The sequence below is a fragment of the Cheilinus undulatus genome, linkage group 18 (assembly GCF_018320785.1).
Source record: "Cheilinus undulatus linkage group 18, ASM1832078v1, whole genome shotgun sequence".
NCBI classification, from domain to species: Eukaryota; Metazoa; Chordata; class Actinopteri; order Labriformes; family Labridae; genus Cheilinus; species Cheilinus undulatus.
The window spans coordinates 3694705-3710492 of record NC_054882.1 but is presented as its reverse complement, the minus strand read 5'-3'; the positions used below and the strand labels follow the sequence as shown (position 1 = coordinate 3710492).

The window sequence follows — 15788 nt, the reverse complement described above, 5'->3', positions numbered from 1 at the left end:
CTGTGGCGTGCAGGACTCTGCCCACGCCTCTATTAAAGACTAAGCAGCAGACGTTTCAGCTCCTTTAATGACCCTTCATTATTATTTATGTTAGATTTGAAAAATGAACAAGAGAGTGTATGATTTATGTGGCTAGTTTAGTTTCTGAACATGTAGAAGTTCTTTACCTTTACTTATAACTTCAGCTTTATATTCAGCTTTTATTGCAAGCTCATACTCAGTGATATATAGATTACCATCTTGCAGGATATGAGAACTCTTGCTGGATTTATTCATGCATGCTTTATCCTCTTCTTTTGTGGGTAAATACAGCATCTTTATGTCTAAATACCTGTAATGGAAATCGCAAAAACACAGATAAAAATATTGATAGAAAATAAAGCCAGACATTTTCATAAATAGTTGACCTCTTTCCACGTTATGTCAAAATGAAGAACGGCACCAGGGTAACTAGCTTTTATTGATTCATCAGGCAGCCAGCTCATTTGAAATGTACAATATTCAGACTAAAACAGCCTTTCAGTCATTCTCATTTGTTTGTTGCCCTTTATTTAAACCTCAATACTTCACCAGTGTCATCTTTGGCAACAATTTTGAGCCCTCTTTCCTCCTCTCTTTAACTTTAGAGTCACTTTAGGCTCCGACTTCAACGTGAAATCACAATTAGTTAATTATAACTCGTCCTTCTGGTCTGAGAGGAGGGTTAATACTGAAGAGAGGGAGGAGCCCTGCGTTTAAATAAGCACGTCTGTGTGAACAGATCAAGAGTAAGGCGGGAAAAGACGACCAGCAGCACACTCTCATGCATTACAAAGGCTTTCAAGACCTGATATAAAGGACAGATTAATAACTGACGTAAACAAAATACAGCGTATCATCGGGCCTCCAGTCTTTTCATTCAGCATAAATTAACGTTTCCTTCCTGTTTTAGATTCACTTCATCTCAATCACGACTCTGATACTGTCATGTCATAAAAACTAACGGATTGCGAGTGGCTATAAACGGAGATTTCATTCAGTATAACTAAAAGAAGAGATTATAGTGTAAGAGACCTGGATTCATTTACCATCTGCTCCATTATAAATGTGTCAGGCCAGCGGAGATTGCGTGTCGCTGACTTTTGTGCCTCAAAAACTCCATCGTGGTGTTTGTGTGTGACATCAGATCATATTTGGAGATGCGCTGTAGAGAGCGATGTCCCCCATCACTCGCACCAGGGTCACCTGCTCCAGCCCGCCCACTCGGTGCTCGAACTCCAGCAGGTGATTGCCGTCCACGGCCACTTTGAACATGTCCTCCTCCACCAGGATCTTCAGCTGCAATGAGAGGGAAACACGTCAGAACCAGAGCAGCGTCACTAAACCAACAGAGGGACATGTTTGTTTCTTTTTTAGCAGAAATATTTCAAGATTAGGCTTTTTGAACAATAGCTGGAACACTGGCCGTGGCTTGTGTACCAGTGAAGCCAGTATACCTGCATAGAGGACTGAGACACACCATCATAACCTGACAAGCATACAGCTGCCATTGTCACTCACTGCTCAAGAATAAAAATTCACCCCAGTGGCTGCGTCACTGCTCAAGATGTGCTGGAATTCATAAGATTACAGACCAAACTGGTGATGCCTGGCGACACTTTTTAACCACTTTTCTCCTTGAGTAAGTTATAATCCTGCATTTAAAGCTTGAAGATTGCCTGCGCTGGCTGAAAAGGCACCTGTTTAAGAGACAAAGTTGAAAGATAGAGAAACTGAGAGATGCAGGCTGGAATTCATAAGATTACAGACCAAACTGGTGATGCCTGGCGACACTTTTAACCACTTTTCTCCTTGAATAAGTCATAATCCTGCATTCAAAGCTTGTAGAGTGCTAGCTTGACTGAAAAGGCTCCTCATTAAGAGACAAAAGTGACAGGTAGAGCGGCAGAGAGATGTGGGTTGGAATATCAGTGATTACAGACCAAACCGATAAGGGTTGGCGACACTTTTTAACCACTTTTCTCCTTGACTAACTGATGATTCTACATTTAAAACTTGTAGAGTGATAGTTTGATTGAAAAGGCTCCTCATTAAGAGACAAAACTGAAAGGTAGAGCGACAGAAGGATGCAGGCTGGAATTCATAAGATTACAGACCAAACTGATAAGGGTTGATGACACTTTTTAACAGCTTTTCTCCTTGAATAAGTCATAATCCTGCATTACTACTTTTGCTCACAAATGAGACTGAAACTGTCATTAAGTATGGCAGCATTTGGGCTTCAGTTGTATACGGCTGTGCTTAGTTCTAAAACCACAAGATGGCGCTGTGCATGAAACCCTGAAGCTTTGAATCATGTCTGCTCAGAGTGAGAGACCCAGAGCTTAGTATGAATTATTCCTCACCATTGTTGCTAGTTATATGTAAATTTGTGCTCAGGCACCAAAAGAGAAGAGACAAATGGACTGCACATGAGTGTTCTTGGTATAATTTTACCACCAGTTATAATAAAAATTGACAAGGAGCTGTATAACTACCACTATTGCTGCTATGGAAAGTCAAACACTTACCTGTTCCAGTTGCTGGGTCAGTTGCATTCTCACTGAAAATGTAATGCTCCAGAGTTTTCAAGCAATCTGAGCTTGCTTGTGCAATAGACATGTTCACATCAGCCTTAAACTGGGCCAAGGAGGGAACGCCCATTTGTTTCAGAACAACCTCTCCAAACTATTTAGGAGTGAAAGCACTCTAAGTGTTACTTAAAAACACTAGTAAAACCCCTGAAAAGCATGCAGAATAACACACATAAAAACACAAATAGCCATAAAAATAACTCGCATTTTCCTAACTCCTCTCCTCTGCACTGATATTTCCAACGCAACTACATTTATTGTTCCAATCAGGAGACATCACGGCGTTAAGTCATGAGTAATCGTCTCATACGTAACATTAAATGTGAGTTACACCCTTGTTCAGTATCTGATGTGACACACAGGGTTTTGATGTGAACTTATGCACTTATTCTATACTAACAGGGACAATTCTTGAAAGACCAGAGCACTGAAACCCTAAATCAGCAGAAAAATTCTTCTACTGTAAATCCACATCATTTTTAACCTTCTTTTTACATTTGAGCTATCCCAGAGGGCATAAATGGGCGTCAGGTTGAAGCTGGACTGAGGTATGCTGGAAAATGTTGGAGGATACCAAAGTCCAAGTCCTGATAAAGACGATAAAGGTGGGTTTCCAACATTTCTGCTTCAGTTTAGGATCTTTGTTTCATGTCATCTAGAACTGCAAGTGCTTATCCACTCATTTTCAACTATTACTGTGAATAATTGATTGATTGGTTTAGGTAATATTAAGAGAAAAGGTTAAAATTCTCAAAATGTTGATCCTATAATGTGAATATTTACTAGTTTATTTTGACCTCTATGACAGTGAACTCAATAAAATGTGGATTAAATGACATCTGAGCCTTAGGAAACACTAATCAGTGTTAATTCAATTATTTTCTGACACTTTCCAAAGTTAACAGCTCCTCAATCATAAATACCAATTAAAAACTTTATTTATCATAGTCCTGATCTAAGTGGACATCTCTCTTGTGCATCAAATATGATGAAAAAAAATCACCCAGTTGGATAAAATATTTATCTTTATCCCATCTTACTCCACATTTTTGTTGTTTTACCTCAAAACGGCGTCCATGAACAAACGGGAATGGTCCTTCTCGCTCCTCTGGTCCCCAGCATCCTCCCAGGTTGGAGTTCCTGACGATCGTTTGCTCACTGAATCGAGGATTTAAGTGAAAGACGATGTCTGAACCTTTGATGAAGTCCACCTGAAACCTGCAAGAAAGAAAGCAAAGGCCACTGAGCGCTGAAGACAAATAACACTGCTGTGCAGAAGATAATTGTCAGTATTGTCATAATAACTCTCACTGTGATGATAGCCGATTCCTAACAGACCATCAGATTTCATGTTTTTTAGACTTGGTTGGATGATTTCACATTTCGATGGTCGACAGATACTCCGGATACTAGGGGTGGGAATCACTACAGGCCCCACGATACGATATTATCATAAAACTTGGGTCACGATTTGATAATATTGTGATTTTACACATTTTGCAATACAGTGAGTATTGCAATACCATATATTGCGATATATTGTTAACTATACCATTTTTTCAACTGTTTAGCTCAGTGATACTCAACGTGTGGCTCTTTCGTGATGATTTGCAGCTGTTTTATATCTTAAGTTAAAGTATAATTCCTTTAAACTTTAACCTCAGAATTCTATCATTGCAAGTTAACCAGTTTGTCTCCCACACGTATACAGTAGGTTTTAATGGTCAGACTTAATTGTCAACCTTTATTTTTCCCTTTGTTACATTTTTTTGCAACTTTTAATCAATTTCTGCTGCTTTTAACCCATTTCTAGCACTTCCTTTAGCCACTTTTTAAACCATTTTTGCCACTTTTATCCCATTTTTGCCCTTTTTCATCAGTTTCAGCCACTTTTATCCTGCAATTTTTTCACCCATTTCAGCTGCCTTTTGCCATTAAATACCACTTTTCTCCCATTTACCCACCTTTTCACAGCTTTTTTGCCCATTTTAGTCACTTTTCACTCATTTCTTGCTGCTTTTTGACTACATGTAGCTCAATTTTTGTGACTTTTCACCCAGTTTTCTCCATTCTATACCTATTTTGCCTCTTCTTCCCCCATTTTTTGCCACTTTTAATCAATTTCTGCTGCTTTTAGCTCATTTACACAACTTCCTTTAGCCACTTTTTTCATCAATTTTTGCCACTTTAATCCCATTTTTGTCCTTTTTCATCAGTTTCAGCCACTTTTATCCTGCTTCTTTGCAATTTTTTCGCCCATTTCAGCTGCCTTTTGCCATTAAATACCACTTTTCTCCCATTTACCCACCTTTTCACAGCTTTTTTGCCCATTTTAGTCACTTTTCACCATTTGGATTGGGGCTCTTGCGATGGCATTTTTCAACAATTTGGCCCTGTGGTTGAGCAGGGTTGAGTAACACTGGTCTTGCTGATTTAGCATTAGTCTTGTCCTCATGTTTGTCATATTTCCGCAGTATTTTATTTTCATGTAGCACTTTTTGCAAACCTTGCGTGTCATGTCCATCTTATTCGTGTCCGTCTTGCATTCCTGATGTCCTTTCCCTGGTGCTGCCATGTTTGCTGTACAAACTTTGTCCTGCTCTATGACCGTCACCTTTGCCGACCTCACTGGACAAATAATTGATCTTATTTTTCCATTATCATAGACTTAAGTTCCTATCAGCAATTAATTTGAAAATATCGATACTTAGTGGACGAGACGATACGATATATCACCAGACAAATTACTGCAGTACTATGCTGTATCAATTTTTTCTCCCCCCCCTCCAAATTTCATGAGCAAAAGTACTGAAAAAAACCTCTTTAAATCTTTAGTGCATATTCCAGAGAGTATGTGTGAGCTGAATCAGAGGGTGATTGCTCTTCTTACCTGTCTGCACCTGGAAGAGGCTCCCCAACTATCGTGATCACAAGCCGTGGCAAAATCCCAGCATGCAGCGGGAGATCATGCGGCATCATCTGCAAGAAATACAAACATTTAACAAAGAGAACAAACACTAACTGTTCTCTTTTTGTAAATAAAGTTACAGAAATTCAAAAAGAGAGATTTGAATGCAGTGTGTTTATTCAATGAACATAAAGACACACATAGAAACATGTTTAGCCTGTTCAGAAAAACTCCTAAAGGGACAGAACTGTTAATATTTTAATACTCTGAACTTAGTAACACAGCTAATACCATAAAGAGGGAAAATTCAGTTAAATATTACCTAAAACCTTGAACCCAGCCCACATTCCTAATGCAACACCCCAATGAGTAAACATCTCTATCATTTAACTCCACATTTTTACACCATGTACAAACATTGGAGACAGAAAAGTGAAGAAAATCTGATTTTTAAACATTTTTACAACAAAGCATGTGCAGCTCAAACTGAACACTGATGCAAAAAATACACAACACAAAAAGCATGGAAAAATGTGATAAATTCATGTGTAAACAGTGATGAATAAACATAATTCTAGGCAGTGTGAGAGTGTTTAAAGCTTGATGAATATGTCTTAATACAGAAATCATTTGTTTAATTATATTGCACTTTAAAAACCATACATTCCTACAGCAGGTGAAGCTGAAACTTTAACTGCATGCTGTGTAAATATATTCGTTAGTCTTTGGCACATATTTCCAGCAGTCTAATCAAACCATGTGTTGATTCTGGAAGTGTCGTCCGTGTTGAGTTCTTTCATTTATACGGTGGATAAAATCTGGGCTGAAAGACAAGAATACATTCTTCATAACTATCTTTGAATATTTGATTCTGAATCATGTTTGCAGCCCAGCAGAGCCCAAGAGAAAGAAGAAATAATCTACTGGAAGCCCACGCTGAAAATTCTCCAACCTGCTTTAATACCAACCAAAGACTCAAAAAGTGACATCCTTTTTCCCTCCGGTGACGTTAAAGTAACACCAAACCAAAGTAGAGACGTCCCCGAAAGCTGTAAAACCAATCACCAGAGCTGGTCTCTACATCTGTTTATCATCAAATACTGGTGTTAACTTCTATTTAATTCAGCTTCTATTATCATCATTTTCAAAGTAAGAGCACAGAGCCTTCTGCACTTCATAGAGACATTAAATAACTGGCTAAAATGCCCGTTTCTGCCCCTGGCGCTGTTATTGTGAATTTACAGAGCAGTTCTGGAGGAATCACAAGTTTCTATTACTAGAAAATTTGAATCACTCCTTTATGTCTTATATGGAAGTTTTGTGTTTGGATTAAATCTTCAACTGGATTTGGATCATGGGGACCCTTTTCGACGTAGCAGGGCCATTTTAGTTGGGCTATTATGATCAGGAGAGTACAGTAGAGCTTTAAATGTTAAGTCAAATGACTCTACAAATCGTTGTTTGTCTGTGGTTTGTAGGGGGTCTATGGATTGTGGCTGCAGGGTTGGTAGGACCTTGAAATGATCCGAATCCTGACTTAAGCGATGTCTGTTGTGATACTTAAACTCAGTATTTGTTTAAGTAATAAGAGGAAAGAAAAGACAGAGACAGCCCAGGGTTGGACCACAGGACTTCATGACGTTGACATTAACAGAAAGGATCCACCAGTGCATCGGTTTAACATCAGTACTGGCTGATATCAGCCCTGTTGACGAACATCAGCAATTATTGTGGTATGATCAGGTATCAACAACCAGTGTTTATCTCTTGCATCCAATCAGTTTAATGCTGACGTCTAGCTCAACTTACTGCTGAATCAAATGTTTTGGGTTTTTTTTTTTTTTTACTGGGCAGGAAAAGTTGCCTGTTTTCACGGTCAAAAGCAAGAGAAAATGTTGGCATACCACACATCCTACACTTAAATAAGTGGTGAAAAAACAACGGTATTTACAACTACACCAGCATATTTGCCAACTGTTTTGTCTTATAAAAAATGAACCACCATTTGGGCATGCAAGCGAGACATCCACCAGTGCATCCATTCTATAAATGCAACAGCTTAACTCTGAGGTCTCATGTTGAAATTTTACATTTTCTGCAGCTTCTGTCTTTTTAGTCTGGCCTAGGGCTGAACGATTTTGGAAAATAATCTTATTGCGATTTTTTCCCCAATTTTGCAATTGTGATTTGACATGCTCTTATTCCTTAACTTTCTTTTACTCCTAAACAAAGGGCTGAACAATTCTTTTAAAAGTGTCTAATTCTGATGATTTTGACTCGTATTGCAAATTGGATATGAATTATTGAACTGCAGGGTTTTTGTCATTTTTATATTTAATAAGAAAAAAATTAAAAAAATGAAGAAGGTAGGATTTTTTGTAGACCCTTCTAAAAAAGGGCACCTGAATGATTGCATGATATGCCATACATAACATCTCTGCTAATAAAAAAAAAAAAAACAAGTTTAAAGCTGATATTTTGACACAAATTTCAGGTCAAAGAAATATAACACCTTTTGCGATTAAAAAAATTGCAGTGGGCCAAACTGCGATTTAATCAAATTATCATTAAATTGCCCAGCCCTAATAAAAATTCATCATTACGAGATAAAATCTCAACAACATGAGAAAAGCATCATAAATGTTTAACTATGAGTTAAAAATCATAATTATTAGAAGAGAGAATATGTTTATGAGATTTAAAAAGATAGATATGAGACAAATGTTTAAAATATGAGATAGTCAAAATTATGAGATGAAGAGTTGAATTTAAACATTAAAATTCATTACTGTGAGATACAAAGACATTGTTATGATGATCCATGTTAAATTTGTAGACTATTCTTTAAAAAAAAGGCACCTGAATGATTTCATGATATGCTATGCATGACATCTCTGCTAAAAAAAAAAAAAGAAAAAAAATTTAAACGGTATTATGACACAAATTTCAGGTAAACGAATATTTCACCTTTTGCCATATTTTGGCCATATTGTGATTTAATCTAATTTTTGATGATCTGCCCAGTCCTAGTTTGGCCTTTAACTCAATTTTAGAACATCAACTTAATTTTGTTTGAGTGTTTTAGCATTTATCTCTCTCTAGTTTAAATGTCAGGATTGTCTTTTAATATTTTATCCTCTTGTCATAGTTTATAACAGGGGTTCTCAAACTTTTCGGGGCAAGGGACTAGGGCTGGGCAATTAATTGCAAATTAGATTAAATTGCAGTATGAGCTGCTGCAATTTTCAAATTGCAGAAGATGCAGTATTTCTTTAACCTGAAATTTATGTCAAAATACCAGTTTAAAACCCTTTTTTGCAGCAGAGATAGTATGCATTACATTTGCAATCATTCAAGTGCCATATTTTTAGAATAATCTAAAAAAAATTTACTTTCTTCATTTTAGTACATTTTTCTTATTAAATATGAGAATGTTGTAAAATAATATCATTGAGTCAAAATCATCAATTTCAAAATTGTGTTGTTATTAGATAGAATTTCTTATTGCTTGTGTTTTAATAAATAAGATGAAGAACTGAAGAAATCATTTCTTTTAGATCACCATCGCAATATTGGGGAAAAAAATCGCAATTAGATTTTTTTTTCCCAAATTGTTCAGCCCAACTAGGGACCCCTTACAGCGCAGACTGGTTCTTCACCAGTCAAAGCTTTACGGGAGAGTGGCAAAGAGAAAGACACTGTTGAAGAAAACTCATGCCCCATTTAAATGACAAAGTTTTGCTTCGTTTTCCGTTTCGTTTCCAAAAAGTTCCACATTCAGACAGCAACGTTTTTAAAATGATCTCCGGGAAACAAGACTGCGGGAAACACCAAAAATTATGTAGTATACATGTCAGGCCAGTAGATGGCGGTGTGATTTTCGTGCCTGCACCAGATTCTAACTCGACCCATATGCCGGCGAAGGACCCCCACATAACCTTTACGCTGATTAAACATTTGTTAACTGCCATTTTCGCTGCCCTTTCACCAGAAAAAAGTTTTTTGTTTTGTCATTAAACTCTGCATGCTTTGTTATCAGATGACTCTTTAGCTTGGCCGGCTTTGTGTGTGTTTTAAACTATTTAATCTAATTTTATTGAGCTACTTTAGTGTTTTTCGTCTTATTTTAGAATCTTTTTGTTCTGTTTTAACTTCATTTTAATGAGTTATTTTCTACATTTCATTTTTTGTTACTTTGTTTTTACATTCTAACCTAACCTGAGCTTGTATGGTGCTTTTCTAGTCGTCTGACTACTCAATGCACCCTATGATAAACCCGCCAATATTGCCTTTCGATTACGGGGTGGGGAAGAGGACACAGGGATGGGGTGGAGTCATGTATTTTTTCTTTTTTATCATGTTTGTGTGTAAAGCACTTTATGCAACATTGTTTTGTATGAAAAGTGCCATAAAAACAAAGAGTGATTGGTTGATTGATAGTTATCATTCTGTGCTCATTTTAAAAGGTTAGGGGTGTTATTTGAGTGTCTTTATACAACATAATGTTGATAAATATTTTCAAATAGCAAAATAAAAATTAAAAAATTAAATGTACAGAGCATAGAGGGGGCCCATCCCTATCTCCAGAGCAGTTATTGTTGTTTGGGACCCAAAAGTGGGTCATGATGTATGCCTGGAAAAAATGTGTGCCATAAAGTCTATGAGACTCCTTTAAATAATGCACGTCTTTGTTTTGCTTGATCTGAGTTTCAAACTACACTATTTTTCAAGAAATAAATCTGATTTGTGGAAAAATATTCTACACTTGGGTCACTATTTCTCACTGAGGAGTTGATGGTGGGTCTTGAAGCTCCACCAGTTGACTCCACTACCTTTGTGCGGTGTCACGCTTTGGGAAACGCTGATTAATATTACCTGTGCTTCTTCCCTCTGCAGAGTAAGGAAGTCACTAGAAAAGAAGCCCCTCTGCAATAATTATAATAATAATACACACTCAGAGAAGAACCAGACTGTTTTTGGCACAGTTTTAGATTTCCCAGCTCGAGTGCAGACAGAATAATCCCTGCTTTTAGGGCTTTTGTTGTCAGTTGCCTCTTTTGTGTATTTTGGACCTTAAAGCCATTGAGAAATTCTATTTATTCGCTTCAAAAACATCGAAGTATTCCAAACCTGACTCAGTTAAACACCAGTCAGCACTGGTGGTTCATGTCTACATATGGTTCAATGAGAATAACAGGATAATACAACTGAAAAACATTGAAACAATAACATCTGATACTTGTGTTATTCCAGTGTAATAAATAAAATATATAGTTGCATTTGTCCATTAAAAATTAACTTAAATAACTAGTTTGGTGGTTTTAAAGTGAGGCACACTGAATTTGGGTTGAAGGTTGTCAAAAACTGTAAAGCACGTGGCAGTCAAACTCCTGATCACCGTCTTCAGTGCACAAAAAAATAAGTTGATAATGTTTACTTGAAAGTTTGACAGTGTGCAGGAGGTTTCCTTAAATTTTTGGCAGTTAAAGTAGAAATGACCTTGTATTTGATGTCTTTAACTTCTATTTAAGTTGCTGTAAGCAGCTTTGATAATGTTTGATTTTTACTAGAATCATATTAAAGTGTTTGTAACTTGGCCTCAGGACAACCATAGCAGAAATAACTTTAATCTTAATGACAGTGGATGAAATGTTCGGGTGTCTGCCAGTGAAGATGTAGTTTCCCACCCTGAACTCCAGAGAAAGCCGCCCCACAGAGATGCTTCTCTTCACACCAGAGCAGAACCACGTCAGCAAAGAAACGCAGCAAGCAAGCAGCATGGTGTTATGTTCAAACTGAGCTCTTACTCACCAGCATGCCTCCTGGAGCAGCAGGCCCACCGTACGGATCCATAGGTCCAGGGCCAGGACCAAAGGGGCCAGGAGCAGAAGGGAAGCCTCCACCTGCAGGAGGTCCCCAGGATCCTTGGGGGATTGGGGGAAAACCTCCAGCAGGGTATGCAGGAAAAGCTCCAGGACCAGCTGGAGGGGGGAATGCACCTGGACCTCCTGGTCCGTACATCCCGTTACCTCCTGGCTGACCTCCTGGAAAAGGCACATTTGGATAAGGCCCTGTTGGGGCTCCGGGGCCAGAGGGAAACGGTCCTGTCGGGTAAGGAACAGGGCCTCCAGGTAGCTGTCCTGGAGCTCCTTCAGGTGGGTACTGCCCAGGGAACTGCCCAGGAGCTCCAGGGCTGGAGGGGAACTGCCCTGGAGCTCCTGGTGCAGGATATTGTCCAGGTATCCCAGGACCAGGAGGGAACCCTCCAGGTGCTGAAGGAGGTCCTGGGTATTGGCCTGGTGCTCCAGGACCAGAGGGAAACGGGAACTGACCGGGGGCCCCAGGACCAGACGATCCGCCGGAGTAATCACCTGGAGCTGATGGCTGAGTGGGGGCTCCTGGAGCTGAACCGGGCCATCCAGGGTTTGAAGGAGGTGGGGGGTTGTTGGAGGGAGCAGACGGGTTGACGTTGCTTGTTTTGTTTGCCTTGGACGGGGTGTCGTCTCCTAAAGCATCTGCCAGCTACAGAGAGGATAAGGTTATGAAAATCTTTGATACTTTTTAATACTATTTGTTTTGTTTTTTTTTAAATGCTCCCTGTTAATTTATAACTGATGGTTTCAAAGAGTGTGAATGTTTAAAAAAAACACATCTATTCATAAGACAAGTACACAGGATAGGACAGAATTAAAGCCACACAAAAGTTTCTTTCCAGAGGTTTTGAAGTTTTCCAAACAGTTGTTATATGTACACAAGGAATTCTCACAAAGCATGTGTAACTTTAACCCCAAACATTATGTCATATCACACTTGTCCTCATATCATTGGGGCCTATACAAGATGTCAGAAACACACGAAATTCATCTGAGAAAATCTGTTCTTTTTGTCTTGCTGGAATATATAATTACAGATAGAAACCAGTTAAAAATACCACTTCTTTTCCAGTATAACCCAGCCCTAGAATGACTCCATCAAAACATTGCAATGGACTCCCTGCACACTGCCTAAACTTTACTAAAACATAAGCACCAAAAAAACTGCCAACACATTTGAGCAATACACACTGCACAGGAGTTTTGGATACTGAAAACAAGAAATTACCCAATCTGGGACATTTATTTTTGCTTCCATTACATCAAAACGGGAAGTTATACTGTTTAATTTTGATTCGCTTTGTATTTAAGTTTGAAATCCCGGTGTGACAACTTCAATAGAAGAGAAAGGGAAAGCAAAGGGATGTCTGACCTGATATTATATCATGATAAATTAATACTATCCTGTTGACTTACCGAGAAATCTGCCATGATCTGAAACGAGAAGAGAATAATACACAATTATTTATTATACAATGAAGCTATAACAACCAGCTGGGGCTGTAACAAGTTGTCAAACACTGGGGAGTACAGTATGTCACACACAGGCTCTGAGTAATAGCAGAGTAAATATTTCCATCCGCGAAAGATGAGCAACAAAATCCATCTGTGCAGAGTCTAAAGAGTGAACCCACACTGGAATATGATGAAAACAAACTATACAGGCGATACACGGACTTAATCTGAATATTAAAAGGGGTATATCTGTTAAAACAGTTAGTTTGCTGATGCCATAGTTGGCTATCAATGTTACGATTCATAGAGTGACCGTGTTAGGTAACGACTTTCAGCAGAACGCGTCTGTGGTTGTCGTATTTAACAGATGTAGAAGACAGAAAAAGTCCGAATAAAAAGAATCTGTTTATTTCTTCTTTGTTAAAATGTTCAAAAAACACATAGGATATGTTTACATGAAAATCTATGCAACTAAAGAGGCATTTGCCAAGCTATTTCAAGCTCTTAACGTTGAGTGTAACTACGACAACCACAGCCGCATTTGGCCGAAAGTCGCCAGTTAACACGGTTACTTTTTTAACCGCAACACCTACCTAGCTAACAGCTGCTAACTGTTAGTTAACGTTCAAATAGCTAGCTCGTCTGTTTATCTTTCCCCGGGGGTGTCAAAAACTGTAAAGGAGTAAAAATGTATTTCGGGTATTACCTCGCCAGAAGAAGGACTCCTCTAATATCGAAGCTTTAAAAAAAAGAGAATATTTATCCAGCTGTGGAGGCAAGTTAGCCAGCTAATTAAGGCTGGTGAGGGAAAGAACTACAAGCTAACGTCAGATCTGCTCTCACAACTACAACTCTCAGCGAACAGGCAGCGCGCTCGGGCACGCGCCCTGTCTTCAAGTGGTGATGGAATAATCTGAAATATTTTATTGTGAATATGGAAAATGACGTGAAAGCACTCTCTGTGTGGATGTACATCTCTGAGGGTGTCAGAAAACTCTGGCGCTCGACTTACAAGGTTGACAGAAGTTCGCCAACCAAAGTAACCATCGGCTGAAGTGTTAAAAATATTTTTATGAGTTTATTTGTAAATGCTGATATAACATACACCGTAATCGTTGGTCGCAGTGCGCTAACGGAGGCATAGTTTAGTTCTAAAATAATCGGAAAATTAAAATGATCTGTATAGCATAGGGGTTTATTCCAGAGTTCAATTTAAAGACGCTTAAGGCGAAAACACAACTGCTGAATTTCTAAATTCCGTGCATCGGAGTATACCTGAATGCATCACCCCACAAGCCTTCAGAGTGACGTATTCCAAAGGGTGGGCGCGTTCCGGAAACACGCACATTCAAAATACACACCCTACTGAACACAACTATTTATATAAAAGTTGAATAAATAATAATAACGGGCTTTTAATGTTGATGTTTTATACTTTTATTGTTTTCATAAATCAACCATGGACAATATAATTCGACTGTTTTTAACAAAAACAAAACTCTTTAGTGTCAAAGTGAAAGCAATTTTCTACAAAGTAATGTCAATTAAATAAAGATATGAAATGTAAAATAAGTGCCTGAATAAATATTCACCCCCTTTAAAGTGACTGAGCTAATGCGACAGAGGTTCAGACTACTGGTGCTAGTCTCACAATTAGTGAAATGGGGCTCACCTGAGTGCTGTGAATGTGTCTCATTTGACCGTGGTACAAAGGCACGTCTGGAAGGTCCAGTCACTAGTTAATCAGTATTCATGGCTATCATTACACCATGAAGACAAAAGAACACTCCAAGCAACTCGGAGAAAAGGTTATTAAAAAGTAGACGCCAGGGGATGGAGACAAAAAACATTTCCAGGGCTCTGAACATCCCCAGTTAAATCCATCATGAAGAATGGAGGGAATATGTCACAAGTAAATCTGCCTAGACCAGGCCGTCCTCACAAACTGAGTGAGCGTGCAAGAAGGACACTAGTGAGAGAGGACACCAAGACACCTACGACTACTCTGGAGGAGTTGACTGGTTCTTCACCAGTCAAAGCTGTACGGGAGAGTGGCAAAGAGAAAGACACTGTTGAAGAAAACTCATGCCCCGTTTATATGACAACGTTTTGCTTTGTTTTCATTTCTAAAAAGTTCAGACGGCAACGTTTTCAAAATGATCTCCGTTCACACGAGACTGTGGGAATTGTCAAAGATAGTTTAGTATACATGCCAGGCCAGTAGATGATGGTGTGATTTTCGTACCTGCACCAGATTCTAACTCGACCCATATGCCGTCGAAGGACGTATGGGTCGAGTCAGAATCTGGTGCAGGCACGAAATACGTCTCCACTGATCCAAGTCATGGTGAAGTAAAAAAACACTTTGTTGGAGAAGTACAGTTAAATTCAAAAGAGTGAGGAGCATGAACAGTACACTGGTGTCAGCCATCTTTGTTTTGGGCTTCCCGTCCGTGCACGCGTTAAAAGCCTACTCACGCGTGAATATTTACTGCAGCTGCAGTGCGCATGTTCGTTTTCAGAAAGTGCTGTTTTCCCTCTTTACACGGAGACGGAGACGGGGGTATTTTGAAAAACTTCCACTTCTGAGCCCGTTTCCAAAAAGTTCTGTTTTCAGGCACCAAAACGCCGTTGCCGTGTAAACAGACAGCCAAAACGCTGCAAAACTTTTGTGTTTTCACTTGAAAATGTTGTTGTGTAACAGGGGCCATCAGACAAGACGCCAAACACTGACATCAGCACAAACACACCATCCCCACTGTGGAGCATGGTGGTGGCAGCATCATGCTGTGGGGATGCTTCTCAGCAGCCAGCCCTGGAAGGTCTGTAAAGGTAGAGGGGAAAATGAATGTGGAAAAATTTAGGCAAATCCTGGAGGACAAAGAGCAGAAGCATACAGAGGAAGCTACACAGACGTGGTTTAAAGACGAAAAAGGGGGA

General features: G+C 39.0%; 1 protein-coding gene across 2 annotated transcripts; it reads right to left on the bottom strand.

Moving 5' to 3' along the window:
* Window positions 1–425: 425 nt before the first annotated feature.
* On the bottom strand, window positions 426–13691 carry lgals3a (lectin, galactoside binding soluble 3a). Of its 2 annotated transcripts, XM_041812674.1 has the most exons (6): window positions 13555–13691; window positions 12810–12827; window positions 11332–12042; window positions 5503–5591; window positions 3674–3830; window positions 426–1317 (listed from the first exon to the last, which is right to left on the bottom strand). In XM_041812674.1, the coding sequence occupies exons 2-6, from the start codon at window positions 12822–12824 to the stop codon at window positions 1162–1164; spliced, it is 1128 nt and encodes a 375-aa protein (XP_041668608.1). In that variant the 5' UTR covers window positions 12825–12827; window positions 13555–13691; the 3' UTR covers window positions 426–1161. The 2 variants fall into 2 exon arrangements, with proteins under 2 accessions (XP_041668608.1, XP_041668609.1); XM_041812675.1 differs by lacking the exons at window positions 426–1317; window positions 3674–3830; window positions 5503–5591 and adding an exon at window positions 5676–6343.
* Window positions 13692–15788: the final 2097 nt, after the last annotated feature.

Excerpts from the sequence above, each read along its gene's own strand:
- lgals3a (XM_041812674.1), bottom strand. Across the intron at positions 5,592-11,331 it reads CTGCTCCAGGAGGCATGCTG|ATGATGCCGCATGATCTCCC; the intron begins GTGAGTAAGAGC and ends TATTTCTTGCAG. Across the intron at positions 1,318-3,673 it reads TTCATGGACGCCGTTTTGAG|CTGAAGATCCTGGTGGAGGA; the intron begins GTAAAACAACAA and ends CTCTCATTGCAG.